This window comes from Aquarana catesbeiana, linkage group LG05, assembly GCF_042186555.1.
Source record: "Aquarana catesbeiana isolate 2022-GZ linkage group LG05, ASM4218655v1, whole genome shotgun sequence".
NCBI classification, from domain to species: Eukaryota; Metazoa; Chordata; class Amphibia; order Anura; family Ranidae; genus Aquarana; species Aquarana catesbeiana.
The window spans coordinates 30,740,989-30,762,454 of NC_133328.1; the positions used below are offsets into that span (position 1 = coordinate 30,740,989).

The 21,466-nt window shown below is 38.1% G+C and overlaps 1 protein-coding gene across 1 annotated transcript; it reads left to right on the plus strand.

The window, feature by feature from the left end:
• Positions 1-10,447: 10,447 nt before the first annotated feature.
• Positions 10,448-20,952, plus strand: DLX6 (distal-less homeobox 6). Its single transcript, XM_073629564.1, is given in 5 exon segments — positions 10,448-11,377; positions 15,208-15,362; positions 15,364-15,402; positions 20,132-20,208; positions 20,210-20,952. Coding segments are annotated over 5 exon segments (777 nt in total). The 5' UTR covers positions 10,448-11,043; the 3' UTR covers positions 20,382-20,952.
• The last annotated feature ends 514 nt before the right edge of the window (positions 20,953-21,466 follow it).

Below are 21,466 nucleotides of genomic sequence, written 5' to 3' on the forward strand. Positions count from 1 at the left end.
TATCTTTTGTGTCTATTCCCTACTGCAGTAGTTATTATTAATTTGAAACCACTAATCAATATGAGGATAGGAGTTGCCTCTCTATAAATTTCCATGTCAATCACCAAGCAAAAGTTTTTTGGAAAAGGCTTTCAGGCATATTAGACATGGTGCCCGGAGAGCCGGCCCCTAGAATTGCAGAGAGACATTTTGAAATATATATATAATAGGCGTTATATAAATACATACATAGGCGTGCGCACAGGGTGTGCCGGGTGTGCCAGGTGTGCCTGGGCACACCATTATCACCTATTGCGCATTAGCATTATCGCTCTGTGTATCAGCAGGGAGATGGGAAAGATCTCCCTCTTACCGGCTCTGCCATAAGAGAAGTGCTTACGCTGGCAGGGAGATCAATGTGCCAAGGCAATATATATGTAGACACACAAACACGCATGTGTGTTTGTGCTTTGGGGTGCACACCCTAATGTAATAGGCTGCGCACACCTATGTATTTACATTTTCTGCATGTACACCTTCATACCTGTTGATTGAAACTTACTGTGCACTGAGCTGAAATATCAAATACTCTTATCAGCCTAAAAAGCAAGTCCCCCCCCCCCCCCCTAAAGATGAGGACGGGGGTAGGTCTCTGGAGTCCAAATCAGTAGAGCAGCCTAGGATGATGACGTTGCTCCTCCATAGATACAGTACAGTGAGGGAGCATTGTCCCCTTGGAATAAGAAGGGTGTTATTAGTAAGATCACCAGGTGATCAGAGATTACCAGGCCTTATATGTGGTGGTTGCATGCATTTTCGTTTTTTTAGGCTTTTTTTCACCTTATTTTCACCTAGTGAAAAATCCTGCCAGTGGCATACTTCCTGTCCTAGGATGACAACGCTTAATCACTGTATCTATGGAGGATATGCACTGTCTCACAAGAGGAGGATTACAATAACCTCCCATTCTCCTCTTCTCCCTAATGAAAGGGGAAATGGATGCTGTACTGCTCATAGCTGAGAACAATTTAACTGATAACAGCACAGCACAAGCAGAGAGCTCAGGAAGTTACGGGCTTGGATTTCTGGCAGGATCAACTTTGCACTTACTCACCACGTATAACAAAATAACTTCAATGGTATACTAAACAGATCAAAGTGGACCTAATAGGAGAAGTTTATTGTTAGGGCTTACATACACTTTAAAGTAAACAGTAAATTGAATGTAATAATTCGGAAAACAAATAATAATAAAATGTAACAATTGGACATAAATTACAAGAACCTTTGAAGCTGTGTTATTGTTATTATTATTTGTATTATTATTATTATGTTTTTTATTATTATCTTCATTGTTGTTGTTGTCATTATTATTACTATTGTTATTTTCATTGTTGTTGTTATTATTATCATTTATAATAATAACAATAATGATAATTATTATTTGTAATAGAAGAAATAACTACTTTAACACCTATTTTATCTCCTGGTGAACTTTGCACATCGCGATAAGCGACATCCAAACAGCACTACATCTGTATAGGTTTCAGTGGGTAGAAACCAGAAAATGAAAACTAGAGGGGAAAAAAAAATAAAAGTCATTAAATGGGTAAACATCATTTACTTAGGATATTGCAGAAAGGCAGACCATGTGCATTGTACATCCTGTCTGTCATTGCACAAGCAGGAAACATTAAGGCCTCCTCCGGGGTCAATATGGAAGGGGAGGAAAGATTAGTTGTGTATAAATGTGGTGTAGACTCACAAATTAAATGGCATCATTTGTCTTGGATGGTGGAAGGGGTGCTGGGGGCATCGGAGGAGGATGGTGGGCTAAAAATAGGCCTCCTTTCCTGTCTCTGTGTGTTCCAAGACTTCCCAAAATAATTCCTTTTTTTTTTTTTTGCAAGGATAACTTGTGAGCTCAGATGCTTTGTGACAATTGATGCAGCTATGTGCAACCTGGATCTCCAACTGTGGTTGAACTAAAAGTCCCATCGTGCATTGTCAGATGGAGGATGGAACTTCAGCTTCCATAAACAGCTGGAGAAACAAGTCAATGGAGGGCCTCATTTTATAGGTCTATATTATATATCATCATGATTACTTTTTACACTACATCTCCTGAGAATTTATTACATTGTATCTAATTTTGCTATATGTAAGAAACATTAACAAAAATATTTCATTTTTTTCTTTCACAAAGACCATACCAATCATTCCAAGATCTTTTCCAGAGATGGCCCAATGCATGCAGTAAACTTTTTCTGTGTCCACAAAGGTTGGACTTGATGGACTTGTGTCTTTTTTTGACCTCACCTACTATATGTAACTATGTGTGAGATGCAGACTTTTTTTCTGATGTCCAGGAATTGTGAAAATGTTGTAAGTCAGGAGAAATCTAATATTTCCCCCCACAATATTTGAAATGAGAATAAGAGAGAATAAAATAGGGAGCGAGCGAGAGAGCGAGAGATAGAACGGGCTGATTCACTCTAGAAATTGAGAATCTTAACTCACAAATGTAATTTTTTGAGGGAGGGAATATTGTATGACATGGTAAATATGACATTTACCTTTTAAATATTTAAGTAGAGAGGAGGAAGACAGAGAGAAAAGAGAGAGGAGACAGAAAGAAAAGGGGGGGAGAAAGGAGAGGAAAGGGAGAGAGGGAAAAGACAAAAAAAGGGGGGAAGGTAAAAGAAGGGGTGAGAGGCAGTGGCGGCCGGTCCATAAGAGGTGCAGGGGCGTCTTCCCCCCTAATCTCCATGCGCCGGTCCCTTATCTTCATGCCGGGTGCCGAAAGCATGGATTTCTACAGGGTTTTGGTTTTTAAAGCATAAGTTTAGAGCCTGAGGCTCTAATCGGCTTCGAAAAGGTTGGGCTCAGGGCGCAGAACACTGTGCCCCAAGCCCACCCACTTGTGACATTAGCGAATCAACATTTACTATTGTCTTCCTGCTTCTCCTCACGGCCAATCAGCACAGGAAGCAGGTTCTAAGACCAGATTGGCCGAGAGGAGAAGCCGGGGAAGCCGTCCGCCACCTGGATGGGGTAAGTGCAGGTTTGCGAGCGAGTGAGGGAGCAGGCGGGTAAGCAGGGGGATTTGCCCCTTCCCCCAAAAAAATGGAGCACCAGCCGCCTCTGGGGGGCGAGAGAGAAGAGAGAAAGAGTGGGAGAGGAGAGGAGAAGGAAGGAGAGGAAAGAGAGGAGAGGAAATGTGAATATATAGACAGAGAGAAAAATGAGAGAGAAGGGGCAAAAGAGAGAGAGGAGGGAGGGAGACAGAGAGAAGGGGAGAGAGAGGTGAGAGAAAGAAAAAAGCAAGAGGAAAGAGACAGAGAGAGAAAGACAGGAATGGAGAGAGAGGGGGAGAGAGAGAGAGAGAGAGAGAGAGAGAGAGAGAGAGAGAGAGAGAGAGAGAGAGGGTGAGAGAGAGAGAGAGAAGGGGTAAGAAGGAGGGGGAGAGGGGAGAGAGAAAGAAAAAAGCAAGAGGTAGGAGAGAGAGAGAGAAAGACAGGAATGGAATGGGGGGGGGGAGAAGAAGAGAGGAAGGGAAGAGAGAAAGGGGAATGGAGAGAGAGAGAGACAGGGAGAGAAGCAAAAGAAAAGAGACAGAAACAGAGAGAAAGAGAGGAGAGGAGAAGAGAGGAGAGGGAATGGGGGAGAGAGAGAAGAGGAGAGGAGGAGACAGAAAGAGTGCAGAGAGAAATGGGAAGGAGCCAGAGAGAGAGAGATGGGCCAATTTACCTAAAAAGTTCAGAATCCTCACTAGAAAAATGTTTTAAAAATCTATGTGAATACTTTTATTTACACAGATTCTGGGTTCTCAAAATCTTTAGTAAATCGACCTTAGGAGAAGAAAAAAGAAAAGAAAAGTAATTAATTGATTATTTAAGGAATTGAGAATCTTCAATGTTTAATACAGTAAATTATATGTTCACATTAAAAAGCCAATCGTGCGGATAAAGTAAACAGGAATTTGCTTTTTCATCAGTAATCTTCATTCAGTTTAGGTTTACTAAATTATTCATCTTTTATTTAGTAAATTAGTGTTTACATTTCACAAATAACTGGAAATGCAAATGCCCCAAAACGTGAAGCGTACATAACGCTTGTGTGGTGAGAAAACGCTCCCCGTGTTTGGCCTTAAGCTCGTTGTTCTATTATGTAATATAGAACATTCTATGCAATCATGAAATGTTCTGCAGGGTGTATGTGTGTCTTAAAACATTATACTGCATCGGTTAGACAACAAATCGATAATTGTAGAGCAATTTTCGCGCATTCTAGGTTTGTATGCTATTGCCTCCCCACCTAAATCCACCCTTCATACATATATTATACCCTCATACTGAACCACCTATTATCCAGAATTGGCCCAGCAGAGCATGCAATGAGCAGCACTGTGATCACCGTCCACAATGAGCAGGGCAGTGATCACCGTCCACTGACGCCTCCCTGACACAGACAGAGCGACGATTTCTAGCACTCGCATTTTAGTCGCGCTGCGACATTCTTCGGTGTGTTCCTTGCACTATGCTTTAGGTGCAATCGAGCCACATTCCGTACACCTGCCCCCCTACCCCCGTGTAGGGGAACGCCTTGACATCGCTTTTTGAATGATAAAAGCCTAAAAGCCTCAGAGCCCAGCGGGGGAAAAACAGCCGACAACACCTGAACAATGGGCCCTTTCCAGAGCCCAGCATGGGGGGAGGTCATTAGAGTAGGGGCCCCTAGCTCCAGGCTTAGGCCCCTCACCTGCATTCTGAAGCCACCAAAGAGCCCTCAGCAGCAGACAATCCCTCTAGGTGTGTCTCCATTCCTCTGGGCTTTTCTCAAGAGGACAACAATCAATATTTACAACAAACTCCACTTCATTCCTTCAAGAGTCATTAACGTCAGCCAATCAACATCCAGAAACGGGGCCTTAATGAAGGAATATTTCCCTAATTACAACCGGGAGAGAAATGCGACACAAATCTGTCAGCTAGATATAGAGGGACATTGTATACCGACCCATCCATGTCTATGGGGATGAATAGAGCATAGATAGATAGAGAGAGAGAGAGAGAGAGAGAGAGAGAGAGAGAGAGAGAGAGAGAGAGAGAGAGAGAGAGAAGGGGGGAGGGGGGATAAATGCAGAGAGAGAAAGAGAGAAGGATATATAGATAGATAGAATTGAAGAGAAAGAGAGATAGAGAAAAAGAGAGGGAGAGTGAGAGAGAGATGGGATAAAAGCAGAAAGATAGATAGATAGATAGATAGATAGATAGATAGATAGATAGATAGATAGATAGATAGATAGATAGATATGTAGGGGGTAAGTACATAGAGATAAAGAAGTACAGAAAAAGATTAGAGAGAGAGAGAGAGAAAGGAAAGTTATATATTCTACAAATAGGAATGGGTAGCTAAGAAATAGGTGATAGAAATAAGGGAAATATATATATATATATATATATATATATATATATATATATATATATATATATATATATATATATACACACACAGTCAGACATAGCATAAACAGACATATAGTATATCTTATATCATCATGTAAGATAGATAGATAGATAGATAGATAGATAGATAGCCATATATGGTGGTTAGATTGATATATATGGATGTGGTTATTCAATATTTTTATATTTTTGCTACATTACTAAACAGACGGTTATATAGATATTTTTATGAGTTATCCCTACAAACAAACAGATAGGTTCTATAGACAGATATGCAGGTCTTGGTCTATTGGTTGGATAGAATTCATCGGCGGTAAACATATCAGTATAAATGTATATCCATTATAATACAGGCACAGAGAATGTGAAAAACATACAATTCCCCTTCTATGAAGATGGTGAGAGGCAGATATGGGGGGAAGATGAATAGACAATAGAAAGCGAGATTACAGAAGGGATAGATAGATAGATAGATAGATAGATAGATAGATAGATAGATAGATAGATAGATAGATAGATAGAGTTGAATTAATCATATTGAGAAAGAAAGAAAGAAAGAAAGAAAGAAAGAAAGAAAGAAAGAAAGAAAGAAAGAAAGAAAGAAAGAAAGAAGGAAAGAAAGAAAGAAAGAAAGAAAGAAAGAAAGAAAGAAAGAAAGAAAGAAAGAAAGAAAGGTATTCTACAAATATGAAGCTAATTATGATAAAGAGATAGATAGATAGATAGATAGATAGATAGATAGATAGATAGATAGATAGATAGATAGATAGATAAAGATCAATAGATAGAGATCAATAGATAGATAGATAGATAGATAGATAGATAGATAGATAGATAGATAGATAGATAGATAGATAGATAGATAGATAGATAGATAGATAGATAGATAGATAGATACATCGATAAAAAGAAAGAACTAAAACGAAGTAAACTGCATACACAATGCCCCCTAAATTAATTTCACTCAAATGGCGCCAATAAAACCCGCAAACTGTCGCTCAGCAGACCGCACATCCGCAGAGTGGAACGTAGCGCCGCACCTGTGTGTCACAAAGGGACGCGGAGTTTGTCGCCGGAGCTCCAGGCTAGGGATAAGGATGGCGCAGACATCAACCGGCTCTGGTTGTCAGGCTGATGTGAAATATGACACAGCAACAATAGCTGCGATTAATTCACACTGTTTTATTAGTGTGTACATTATTATTTCGCTATTATAGGGCTATTGTGTACTGGTAAGTGCTGCGATCGGGTTACTGACTTCTATTCTATCTTGGAAGAAATGACATAGGTGTCTATCCTTCTATAATTAAGAGTTTACATTACAGCTCTACTACCTTGTGTATATCTATAGATATATGTATATATATCACCATTATCATACCTATCTATATACATATATACATATATATATATATATATATATATATATATATATATATATTCTATTTTCTAGTCTATCCTCTATATATATCTATTGTATTACTATTTTCTAACCTGTCTTTCCTTGAACAATAGGTTTAGGCGTCCCTATCCTTCCATAAGAAATTATCTTTACATTACAGATATAGATATAGATATATATATAGATATATATATATATATATATATATATATATATATATATAGATATATATCTATATATATATCAATCATTATTATGATATATATCTAACATAAATAGTTTATTGTTCAATTACTATTTTATCCTGGAACAAATGACAAAGGTGTCTATCCTTCTATAATTAGGAGCTTACATTACAGCTATATCATTAAATATATATATATATATATATATATATATATATATATATATATATATATATATATATATATATATAATGATATCTATCTATCTTTCTTTCTTTCTTTTTATCTTTTTATCTATCTATCTATCTATCTATCTATCTATCTATCTATCTATCTATCTATCTATCTATCCATCTATTATAAATTAATTATTAATTACTACATACATACCATAGCGATGATAGATCTATAGATAGATAGATAGATAGATAGATATCATTATAAGGTATATATTTATATATATATATATATATATATATATATATATATATATATATATATATATATATATATATATATATAATAGAGCTATAATGTAAACTCCTAATTATGGAAGGATAGGCACCTATGTCATTTGTTCCAGAATAAAATAGAAAATAGTAATAGAATAATACACTATTTCTTATAGCTAGATAGATAGATATCATTATAATGTTTACTATATATCTAATGATAGAGCTGTAATGTAAACTCCTAATTATAGAAGGATAGACACCTTTGTCATTTGTTCCAGGATAAAATAGAACATTTGTATAGAATAATACACTAGATAGATAGATAGATAGATAGATAGATAGATAGATAGATAGATAGATAGATAGATAGATAAAGACAGGACCTGTGTATCTTTCTAGTTAGTCTCGATATCAGTGATTCTATAAGCACAGACATAAATATGTGAATTTTTCGCACAATTTCGCCATATATATCACACATTTTGCACTTATAATTACAGTAAATTGGAAGCAGCAATAAATTCACACACCTTACCCCTCTGTGACACAGATGCGCATGCCTATACAGTTCAGACATGAAAAAAATAAAATAAAATATAGATTTGTAAAAAGTCAAATCTTATACAAATCCTAAATCCACACTTCACATTCTTTATGGATCCGGTGGACATTCTCGTTGCTCCTGCGTTGATCCTTCTGCCCTCCGTTCACCCACAGCTAGCCCTATACCTGCCACTCCCGGCGGAGTCCATTAGCCTGGGGCCCCGGAGTAGCCCTAAGATTTGGGGGGGCCACACATAGCTGAGTCCCTTTCGCTGGGGGAACCTTTGGTGTCTCGCCTCCAGTCCATCTAGGCAACCGACTGGGGACCGGCGCAGCAGATCTTCCCATATAAAACCCTCTTGCAAATAATAAGTGGATTAATAATAATAAGGTATGGGATTCTTTTTATAAAAAAAAAAAGGAAAGAAAAAGTGAAACAAAATGCTGCAGTTAGACAACCGTTTTGATAAGAGGATAATTGAGGCGACAGTGGTGTATAATTAGGGGATAATTTATGCTATATCCACTTTTATTCCACCTCCCAAAATAAACCCAGTCCATAATCATTACAAGCAAATTGTTCTGAATTTTATAGTAGCAATTTGAACAAAGTACTGCAGTTAATCATGGGAAAGATATTTTTTATGTGTGCATGTGTGTGTGTGTGTGTGTGTATGTGTGTGTGTGTGTGTATGTGTGTGTATTCCTGATTAAAGTCTAATTGCTCTCCCTGCCAGTGCAAAAAAATACCTGTGCAAGAGGCTCTATATTCATCATTAAAACAATGTTGACAATAAAGTAAAATATATTGGGATTGCCACACAGATGAGGAATCGTTTCCGTTTTTTTTTCTTTCCCAGTGCACAGCCTACAATAATCATAAATCCTCCAAAAACCACTAACCACATATACATCATTTGCATACATTGAATGACATTACAAGCTGCCTAGCAGCTCCTGTTCTCTTTGAACACAGCAGATCTGTCAGTGAATCCCTAGATCTCAAGTCCCCTGATTACTATTCATTTGGGCTTATTTTATTGGCGTGAAAGAAAAAGATGCACCAAAACTTGCCAAGCCTGACAGCTCAGACAGGGCTGTTTATTTATTTGGGTACAGATGCCAAGGGATGACTGCTAATTGGTTAATGCATTTTTTAATCAGGTCAGCTGATCGCTATTAATAGTGTTTTTTTGCAGCAAAATTTGCCAATGATCGCTATTAATAGTGTTTTTTTGCAGCAAAATTTGCCAACATTTGCAAAATTTTGCAACGCCTAATCTTGTAGGCAGGACTTGGATGAATGTCTTTTAATATATTTTTGTTTATTGGTGTAAATAGTGGCTGTTAATTTTTTAATGTATTTTTTCAGATCACTTGATTATGATGAATGATGTTTTCACAGCAATATTTGCCAACGTAAGCAAATTTTGCAAAGCTTAGACCTCCAGGCAGGGCTTGGATGAAGATCTTTTTTTAATAGTGTTGGTTATTGGTGCAAATAGTGGCTGCTACCTGGCAAATGTATTTTTTTTAAAAATCAATCACCTGATTATAATGATAGTGTGCTACAACCAATATTTGCCAAATTTGCGAAGCCTAGACTTCCAGCCAAGACTTGGATCCCTGTCTACTCTTCATATATTTGGTTATTGGTGCAAATAGTGGCTGCTATTTAGTTAATTTATTTTATTTATTTTTTAATCAAGTCACCTGATTTGAATGAATCGTGTTTTTTGGAACAAAGTTTGCCAACGTTTGCAAAGCCTAGGCTTCCAGGCAAGGACTTGGATGAATTTTTATTTTTATTTAAATATTTTTAGTTATTATAGTTATTAGTGCAAATTGCGGCTACTAATTGGCTAATGCATGTTGTTGTTGTTCAAAATGGAATGATCTGTCAGCAGCGAGGAATGTTTTATATACATTTACTGACAAATTATATATATATATATATATATATATATATATATATATATATATATATATTGACAATATCAAAATATCAAAATATACATTCAAAAATTATATATATATATATATATATATATATATATATATATATATATATATATATATATATATATATAAAACGCAACACTGCTGATAGGCCATACCATTTTGGAAATGTAAATGTTTTATTTACTTTTACTGACATATATATATATCGTCAGTAAATGTATCTAAAACATTTCCTCACTGCTGATAGGCCATGACATTTTGAACAACAACAAAAAATGCATCAACCAGTTAGCAGCCACAATTTGCACAAATAGCTAAAAATATTTAAATTTAAATATATATCCCAAATTATATTGTACATAGAAATATATATATATATATATATATATATATATATATATATATATATATATATATATATATATATATATATATATATATATATATATAAAATTTAATTTGGCAAATACCAAATTATATTAAATATTTTAATCTTCTTTATATTAGTCTGTATGCATATAACTGGTTGCTACATAATAGTATTATTATTTTTATTGCATGATTATTATTATTGTTATTATTATGAGTGCAGTGTGTAAGGGGAGCCTTGACTGGGAGCTGAGTCTCTGAAAGGTGGGCTCAGGAACAAACGCCAGTAGAAGCAGAGGGATTGTGACGTCAGGGGTTCAATGACCAATCGGGAGGCGCTGCCCTTTGGAGACAAACCATTCGACTCAGTCATAGTCTAAAAGCAGGAGCTGAACTTTAACAGATTCCACCTTTAAATCTCTGCACTGACTGCACAATCCAAACAATGAGAAATAGGGGGGGATAAAATAATAACACAAGCAAGGAAAAAAAAAAAAAAAGGAGGAAAAAAAAAGAATAGAGGGAAGAAGAAAAAAGAAGAAGAGGAGCAGCAGGCAGCAGCAGGGCTCCTCCATGCAGGCCTGTCAGTAGTGAGGAAGGAAGGGGGGATTACACTAAGTATAGGGTAGGTGGCCTCAGAGGGGTGGGAGGGGGTTGATTGCTCTCAATCACAAAGTTTGATGATGACCATGACTACGATGGCTGACGGCTTGGAAGCTCAGGACTCGTCCAAGTCTGCCTTTATGGAGTTTGGTCAGCAGTCCTCCCACTCCCAGCAGAGCTCTCCGGCTATGGCTGCCAGCCACTACCCGCTGCACTGCCTGCACTCCGGCTCCCACCCTCACCACCACCACCATCACCAGCACGACACGACGTCCTACCCGGGCACCAACTCCCAGTACGGCCGCTCCCTGGCCGCCTATCCGTACATGAGCCAGCACAGTCCCTACCTGCAGTCCTACAACAGCAGCAGTTCCAGCAGCACGGCCACCCAGACCCGAGCAGAAGAACCAGGTGAGAAAGAAAGAGAGAGAGAGAGACAGGGGAGCGGTGACTGCTGCACCCTGCCTGAGATCTGCAGCTGCTTTGTCTGCCCTCCGCACACCCGACTACTGCACCCACCCTACACCTTGCAACCTACTGCACCCACCCTACACCTTGCAACCTACTGCACCCACCCTACACCTTGCAACCTACTGCACCCACCCTGCACCCTACTGCACCCACCCTACACCCTGCAACCTACTGCACCCACCCTACACCCTACTGCACCCACCCTGCGCTGTACTCCACCGACCCTGCACCCTACTCCACCCTGCAACCTACCACACCGACCCTACTGCACCCGACTGCATTCAGCCAGCTCCCTACACTTCATTACATTCACCCAAAACCTTACTGCTCTCCCCACTGTACTGCACTTACCCTGCGCTTTACTACACCGTTCGCCCCACTGAATTTACCCAGCTTCTTGCACCCCACAGCACTCATCTAGTACCCCGCACCCCATTACCGTTAATCAGCGCCCTACAAACCCGACCCTGCCCTCACCGTGCTGCACATTACTGCATGCACCCCGCTGCCCTCTCCGTGCACCAATCTGTGCCCCTATAACACGCTGAACCCCAATTATTCTACATGTTTTTTTTTCTTTTTCTTTTTTTTCTTGTTTTTTTTTTATTGCGCATCTGGAATATTTACTGCAAGAATAAAAACATAAAGGAAGCTGATTCACCCCCCCCCCCACCCCCCCATCTCCATTCTGCACATTACTGCCTGCATTCTGGACACCGGTATAGTAACACCTTAGTAATCTTGCTTCCTGTCCTGAGCACTTTCATCTGACTCCCCGAAACGACACGATGTATGGCCCATCAGCACCCCATTTATAGCACCTCTCATTCTGCGCAGGGCACACTGGCACCCTGCATCCCTTCCTTTGTGTCACTTATAGTTCAGTGTTCTACAAGCACCGCTGTACCTTCTTCCATACACCCAGCACCCCTTTCTAAGCAACCATGACCCCTGTAGCCTCTTCCAAATAACCAGTATTTCTGTCCTAGTAGTGGGACTTCTGTAACCTATTCCAAGCACCCTCTGCGAGCACCACGACCCCTGCACCCTCTTCCAAACACCCATCACCCCTCTGCAAGCACTATGACCCCTGCACCCCCTTCCAAACACCCATCACCCCTCTAAAAGCACCATGACCCCTGCACCCTCTTCCAAACACCCATCACCCCTCTCCAAACACCATGACCCCTGCACCCTCTTCCAAACACCCATCACCCCTCTAAAAGCACCCTGACCCCTGCACCCTCTTCCAAACACCCAACACCCCTCTGCAAGCACCATGACCCCTGCACCCTCTTCCAAAACCCATCACCCCTCTAAAAGCACCATGACCCCTGCACCCTCTTCCACTCACCCATCACCCCTCTAAAAGCACCATGACCCCCCCCCCCCCCCCCCCACCTCCGAGCACCAGGACCCCTTCAGCTCCTGCCTGCCCAGACCCAGCTGAGATCTACCTAGCACCATCTTTTCTTCCCAACGACTGTGTACAAACCACCTGTGCCTCCATTACGCCTCAGAATGGGATTCTTCAGCAAATGATATGATTTGCCGGCTGCTATTTTCTGCAACATTGTTATTTGTCTCTAATATGTCGCCTGTAGCAGTTGGATGTAAACTGCACCGAGCACCCATCCTCCAAAGTGAAACTGGAAGGTCACATTGCAGCTCCATCCATTCTTTCTGATTACATTTGCAGTAACATTTCAACCAGCTATGTGGACTTTAACAGAATTAGCTGCGAATGCGATTTTCTTTTATTTTTATTTTTTTATTATTATTATTTATTCGCTCCAGGTTGCTGTCGGGCTGCGCAGCTATGGGAGATTGTGTCGCTCATATTTTGTTTATAGCGCTGAGCGGTACAGGGGGGAAACCAGTCTGAAAATGTGGTTTGATTTATGACTTGCTGGTCCAGAATGACAAGTCAGTTGTTGTTGGGAAGGAGGGGAAGGAGGGGAAGGACTGGGCCAAGGACTGGGTTGCTGGAAGCTTTTTGTAGCCAGAGGCTGAATGATGACATCCGCAGATTGTTAGTACATACAGACATATAGACTAGCAGAATATATATATATATAATATATATAAATGTATATATTGTATATATATATATATATATATATATATATATATATATATATATATATATATATATATATATATATATATATATATATATGTATCTCTCTAATTTGTATTTACACACATAAACGTTATGCAAACCATATGCTATGCTTTGATATATATATATATATATATATATATATATATATATATATATATATATATATATATAACATATCTATCTGTATATATATATATATATATACACACACACACACATAATGTGTGTGAAAATACGAACACAAACATATAGATAGATAAACATTATAAAGATATATAGATTTAGATTTATCCTACCCACTATAAAGCAATGCGTTCGCTAAGAATAAAATCACCTCTACCCATGCATAGACAGATATGCTAATTATATACATGTACACATACACATTTACATTTTTCTAGGCCCAGGAATTACATAACAAAACTCCTTAACCCCTATCCTAATACCTAGCCACACCTTCAGGCCATGGATTTCTCCATCCATGGCCTCAGCCCCCCCCCCCCCCCCAATATAATGTAATATTTAATGATTTATTTGCTGAGTGATTTGGATAAACTCAAGCCTAGATCGATATGGAAATTTTATCACCAGTGATCCTAATAAGCAACCACAAACTGAATTGTTCTTTTGTACTCGTGGAAAAAAAGAAAAAACAAGTCACAAGTAGGATTGAGTCTGGTCAATCAGCCTGTCAGGTTGCTTTGATCTATCAGTTGTACCTTTTCTACGTATGTCATCTTTAGTGCTATGCAAATGAATGAGGGCTGTTTGTGTTTTCAGCTCATATTTTAAACTCTGTTTATGCGAGCCAGGCCTAGTTAAATAGTAGCCAGGAATTATTGTATGACATTCATGGTCCAGGGCTGTAGCAATAGACTCCAGAAAATTGAGGTACAAGAAAAATTACATATATATATATATATATATATATATATATATATATATATATATATATATATATATATATATATATATATATATATTATATATATATATTGTGTCCAATAGACAGGACAATGCCTAGGAAACAGTCTATTGCTTATTGCTTGGCATGATTGGACCAATAAGCTTCGAGCCATTTAGGGGGAAAAAAATGAATAAATTATATATATCTATATATATATATATAGATGTATATATATATATATATACATCTATATATATATAGATGTATATATATATATATCTATATATATATAGATATATATATAATATATATCTATATATATATGCTGTGCCCAATTCACTGGACCAGTCTTGTAGCACCCAAAATGTTTTATGAGTTGATTTTAAGATATATGACATTTAAAAGCACCGAGTGAAATGGGCAATTGCTCCCTCTCCCTGGGCAGCAAATTGGCTGCATAAAAAGTCAATTAGCCGTGTAAAAAGGCTTGTTGGCTGTGCGCAGTTTCACAGGGGATGGGTATAACAGGCGACATCATCACCAGCTGTCCAGCTAGACAAGGCCTAATGCAAGTTGGGCAGCTGCTGGGGAACTGTAGGGACCAGCATACCCACAGCAACTCCCCATAGTGGATCCAGCAGCGCCGACATAAAAAACATGTGTCGGATTTTTTAGGGTTGCAACAGATTCTGAATTTTGCTCCATTGTTAATGACGTTCCTAATGGATTATCTTTCAGATCAGCAGAAAACGACAGTCATTGAAAACGGGGAAATCAGGTTCAATGGTAAAGGCAAGAAGATCAGAAAACCCAGGACGATATACTCCAGCCTACAGCTACAAGCGTTAAACCACCGTTTTCAACAAACGCAGTATCTTGCCCTGCCAGAGAGGGGCTGAGCTGGCTGCTTCCCTGGGCCTGACACAAACACAGGTAAGAACATATTCCACTGCCTAGGACCCTAAATATGGCCATACACTATCTGATTGTATAACCTTTCCACAATCTCCTTTAGATTTATTAACATTTTATAATATGAGGTCAAATATAAATAATTCCTTTACCATTTACCACTACCTTACCAATACCATTACCTCTACCTTACTATTGCCATTACCTTACCAGTACCTCTACCTTACTATTGCCATCACCACCTACCAATACCATTACCTCTACCTTACTGTTGCCATCACATTACCATACCATTACCTCTACCTTACCATTACCTTACCAATACCATTACCACTACCTTACTATTGCCATTACCTTACCAATACCATTACCTCTACCTTACTATTGCCATCACCTTACCAATACCATTACCTCTACCTTACTGTTGCCATCACATTACCAATACCATTACCTCTACCTTACCATTACCTTACCAATACCATTACCACTACCTTACTATTGCCATTACCTTACTAATACCATTACCTCTACCTTACTATTGCCATCACCTTACCAACGCTATTACCTCTACCTTCTCCAGCTTACCATTACCTTACCAATACCATTACCTCTACCTTACTATTGCCATTACCTTACTAATATCATTACCTCTACCTTACTATTGCCATCACCTTACCAACGCCATTACCTCTACCTTACTATTGCCATTACCTTACCAATACCATTACCTCTACCTTACTGTTGCCATATCATTACCAATACCATTACCTCTACCTTACCATTACCTTACCAATACCATTACCACTACCTTACTATTGCCATTACCTTACTAATACCATTACCTCTACCTTACTATTGCCATCACCTTACCAACGCTATTACCTCTACCTTCTCCAGCTTACCATTACCTTACCAATACCATTACCTCTACCTTACTATTGCCATTACCTTACTAATACCATTACCTCTACCTTACTATTGCCATCACCTTACCAACGCCATTACCTCTACCTTACTATTGCCATTACCTTACCAATACCATTACCTCTACCTTACTATTGCCATTACCTTACCAATACCATTACCTTACCTTACTATTGCCATCACCATACCAATACCATTACCTCTATCTTACTATTGCCATTACTTTATCAATACCATTACCTCTACCTTATTATTGAATTTGCCATTACCTTGCCAATACCATTACCTCTACCTTACCATTACCTTACCAATACTATTACCTCTACCTTATTATTACTTACCAATACCATTAACTATACTTTACTATTGCCATTACCTTTCCAACACCATTACCTCTACCTTATTATTACCATACCAATACCATTAGCACTACCTTACTATTGCCATTACCTTACCAATACCATTACATCTACCTTACTAATACCATCACCTCTACCTTACCATTTTCTTTCCAATACCATAAGTCCTACATTATCATACCACTAATATGACCACTTGTGGTCTTTGGTAAACCTCTAACTTGGAACCTTGCTACCACAATCCCATAATTAGTATTCAGTCAGCCAGGCCTTTGCACAAAATAGTTTATGTTAGCTCTAAATGAGATTGTACAATCAAATTGTATAATGTATGGTTAGCTTTAGATTTGAGATAATGGTCTTAAGAAATTTTGAGTTGACTGTCCTAAAGTGGTCCTACATTTTTTAATATGACTGTTCAGTCTTTTGTAAATTTACCTAGCTGATTAAATAATATCTTGGGAGAGACTTAACTAAAACTGAAGCACTCAGAATCTCGAGCATCTGTACATGGTAGCCAATCAGCTTGTAACTTCAGCTTGTTCAATTAATTGTTGACAACAAAACCTGGAAGCTGATTGGTTTCTATGGAGAGCTGCGCCAGATTTGCACTCTCCAGTTTTAATAAATCAACCCCATTGCGTCTATTGTTTTGGTAGGCCCTGTTAGTAAATCTTCAGATGATTGTACAGAGATTGTACAATCACAGATTGTAGCATGAATACAAATTGCCACCATTTTTACGAAAACAATCTCATGCAACATCTCAAAATTGCAAAAAAAAACCCTGATACTTCATCTCTTCTTGTTTAGCATGTCTGTTGTGCCATTGCCAAATAATCAAGCAATTGCGCACAGTATGCAAGTGCGTTTCCTGTTCTCAGAGGTAGAGGTCACAGTCCTATTTTGCAGATTTTACGATTTTCTCAGTGGCCAATATCGGTTTGCGTTTATGAAACTTATGATTGTAAAATCGACCGCAGCTTTGTTCAACTCTTCCTGATGTCTACAGGGGTTAGACTGGCCTATAGCACCTTGGTTATATTGCAGACAGAAGATGGCCTGCAGAATTGCATGCTTGAAGCACAAAGGGCTTTGATCATAAGTGTTTCTTTAAGCAGTGGGACAAAAGACTGGATTGCTAATGATTGCTTTACCTGACAAACAGGACAAAAATGTAATATTCAGGCAAGCTTTGATTATATTAACCACTAAAGATGAGGATTAGGCCTGCGCTGCAGTGAATGTAGGCCTTTGGTTGACTAACAGATATCTAAATTGAATTCTTCTATTCACTGCAAAAAATAAAAAATATGAGTTTTATAATGTTCATAACCCATATAGGAAGCAAAACAATAACTGCACATCACTAATCTGCAGAAGGCATGTGGAAGAGGCAATATATTACACACAAAGGGTAGATTGCTTTGTCTCAATATGTGATTGCCAGTTGTTATAGTAGACAGACATTGTCAGGTCTATGAACTGGGATTGTTTATTGGAAACAAGACAGTCCCCACATTATAAATGCAATCGTCAACACTGGGATTTCTGACCATTAAGCCACCTCAGTCCCCAAGTATGGCGGTTAAAGGGATACTGCGGTTAACCATACTCTAATTACTAATTGGCTCTAATGAATTCATTTTCAGCATTATTTTTACTCAGACTCAATTTGCTCTAATCAAGTCATTCTCAAAATCACCATTAAACCACCCAGCTGCAGGACTACATGTCCCAGCATGGGTGTTAAAGGGACCCTGCAGTCAACCCTACTCTAATTAGTTCAGAATTTATTGGCTCTAAGAAATTTGTTTTTAGTATTAATTTTACTTAGAATTTGAATCTGTAATCAAGTCATTGCAAAAAAAAATGACTATTAAGCCACCCAGATGGAGGACTACAAGTCTCATCATGGCAGGTAAAGGGATACTGTGGTTAACCCTGCTCTAATTACTGCAGAATTAACTGGCTCTAATTGACTAATTTTCATATTATTTTGTTTTAGACATAATTTGCTAGTAGTATTTTGCGTAGATTTTTTTTTTTTGCTCTAATCAAGTCATTCTCAAAATGACCATTGAGCCACCCAGCTGCAGGCCTAGAAGTAAGGGATGCTTCAGTCAACCTCACTTTAATTATCTAAGAATAAATTGCCTGTAATGAATCCAGTTTAAATATTAATTATATTTAGAGTTTTTTTTGTTGTTGTTGCTCTAACCAAGTCATTCTCAAAAATGACTATTGCAGCTGCAGGACTACAAGTTCCAGCATGGCAGTTAAAGGGATACTGTGATTAGCCCTGCTCTAATTATTACATAATTAATTGGCTCTAATGAACTCATTTTCGATATTATTTTTATTTTAGACTTACTTAGAATTACCATTATACCACCCAGATACAGGACTACAAGCCCAGCATAGCAGTTAAAGGGATGCTGCAGTTAACCCTGTTCTTATTACTTCAGAATTTATTGACTCTAGTGAATTCATTTTCATTAATATTTTACTTTTTTCTCTTTTTTTTTTTGCTATAATCAAGTCATTCTCAAATGACCATTAACCCCCCCCCCCCCACTGCAGGGCTAGAAGTCCCAGCATGGTGGTTAAAGGGATGCTGCAGTCAACCCTACTTTAATTACCTAAGAATAAATTGGCTGTAATGAATTCAGTTTAAATATTAATTATATTCAGAGTTTTATTTATTTATTTATTTATTTTTGCTCTAATCAAGTCATTCTCAAAAACGATTATTACAGCTGCAGGACTACAAATCCTTGCATGACGGTTAAAGGGATACTGTAACAATTCTGTTATAATTGCTGCACAATTAACTGGCTCTAACAAAGTGATTGTCAGTATTATTTTTAGACTTTTTTTTTTTTTTTGCTCCATTCTTAAAATGATTTTGCATAGCACATCCAACATTCGTTGCCTACCACCTAAAAGGAAGGCATTGTTTTATCTGTAATAGAGATATTCAATTCTGAACATTACATTTGCACCAGTGCCTTTTTTATTATTTTTTTAAAATGAATTGGTGGTGTGTTTCCCCTATTGCTAAAATAAAACGATTGAATTCACTGTAATTATAACGGAATATTAATAAACGTTTAAGCTGTGTAGGTGTCAAGTGTTTCATTAAATAATATCTTTAATATCTTTAAAGAGCAACCTCATGTTACAGGTTGATAATAAATGTGTTTAATTTATTAAATTGATGTATTCAAGGTAGTTTATTAAAGAAATCGAACGTTCTTTCACTCTGCAGCCTGATATTTTAACTATGTGAAACGGTTGTCAATGCAATGGTATTTGGAGATGCTTCTGCCCTTGAATTGCTATTAGACATCCATCAGATTTTGGATTAGTGCAGTGAGCTGTTAGCAGGCTCATGAAGGAAGGGGCTGTACAAAGCCTCAATTTGTCGCTTGGCTAATGCTTGTCTTTTTGGTTTTCTGTCGCAGGTGAAAATCTGGTTCCAGAACAAGCGGTCCAAATACAAGAAATTGCTGAAACAAGGCGGTAACCCCACGAAAGCGACCCCTGCCCGTCTCTGCTGCCCTGTCCCCCCGATCTCCAGCTATCCCCCCAGTCTGGGACGTTACAGCATCAGCAAAGGGGGTGAATATCCCCCCAAACAGCTACATGCCTACTTATTCCCACTGGTACTCCTCCCCACACCAAGACACAATGCAAAGGTCGCAAATGATGTGACAGCTCCAGGGGTTGCATTTTTTTTATTATTATTGCGCACAGACTGCAATGGCTTCAAACCGTTCTTGCCAAAATGAGAGAACATGGGGGAGGCTTTTTATTTTCTGGTGGAACCCACTCCACTTCCTTCTGAAGAAACCTCAAAAGACACAACTTGAAATCTCAAAAACGTTGATCTTGGGGAACACAATGGATGGCCCTCCAGGAATAACAAGGGAGAGGTTGGAAACGCAGGAAAAACGGCACAATGGCGCTTCAGCGTTGCGATAACAGAGTAGAAGGAAGCGTTTTTTTTTTTTTTGGTTTCCTGCAATGGTATGTTCTGCTTTAGGTGCAAAAACAAAAAACAAAACAACATTCACATACCAGTCTGGTTACCGTGAAATAAACCACTTTTTTTATTTTTAAAAAAGAGACTGTGAATTGTCGCAGATTAGGTGAGAAAGACTCAACCCTTTAAAAAAAAAAAAAATACAGGGACTTTATAATTATGAAATGTATGTATATATTGTTGAATTTTAGTTGTATATACTTTATATGTCATTGTCTTTCATAAATGGAGAAAAAATCATTGCTGAACAAGCTTTGAGTGTCTGATTTATTAATCCTGCTCATGATCATCTATTTAGAAAAAAATAATGGGCTACAAAATTAAGAGACGAAAAGGTAACATTTGAATTAGAGGGTTGCCTTTTGTTAATGGGAGAAAAATAGACTGGAGCAAGGAAAAAAATGTTTTAAGTCCACACAGAAGATATTATATGGTTTGCTGCAGAGGACTGATCCCAGTTTTTAGCCTCAAAGGAAAAAAAGATCAAAATATAATTTATTAACAACAATAGAGCATATGGGTATTGCATAGAAATTAGGCTTCATGCACACTGGGCTTAAAAAAAAACTCCAGTTCCCTTGGCAGAAAAAAACTCTCATATGCGCTTTTTTGTACAGACTAAGGCTCCGCTCACATTGACGTAAAAAACGTTGTTCTACAGGAGTTTTGTGTTCTGCCTGTAGAAGCAGCTCAATGTTATCCTATGTGTCCATGCACATTAGGACATTTACAGGCATGAGATCAACATTAAACA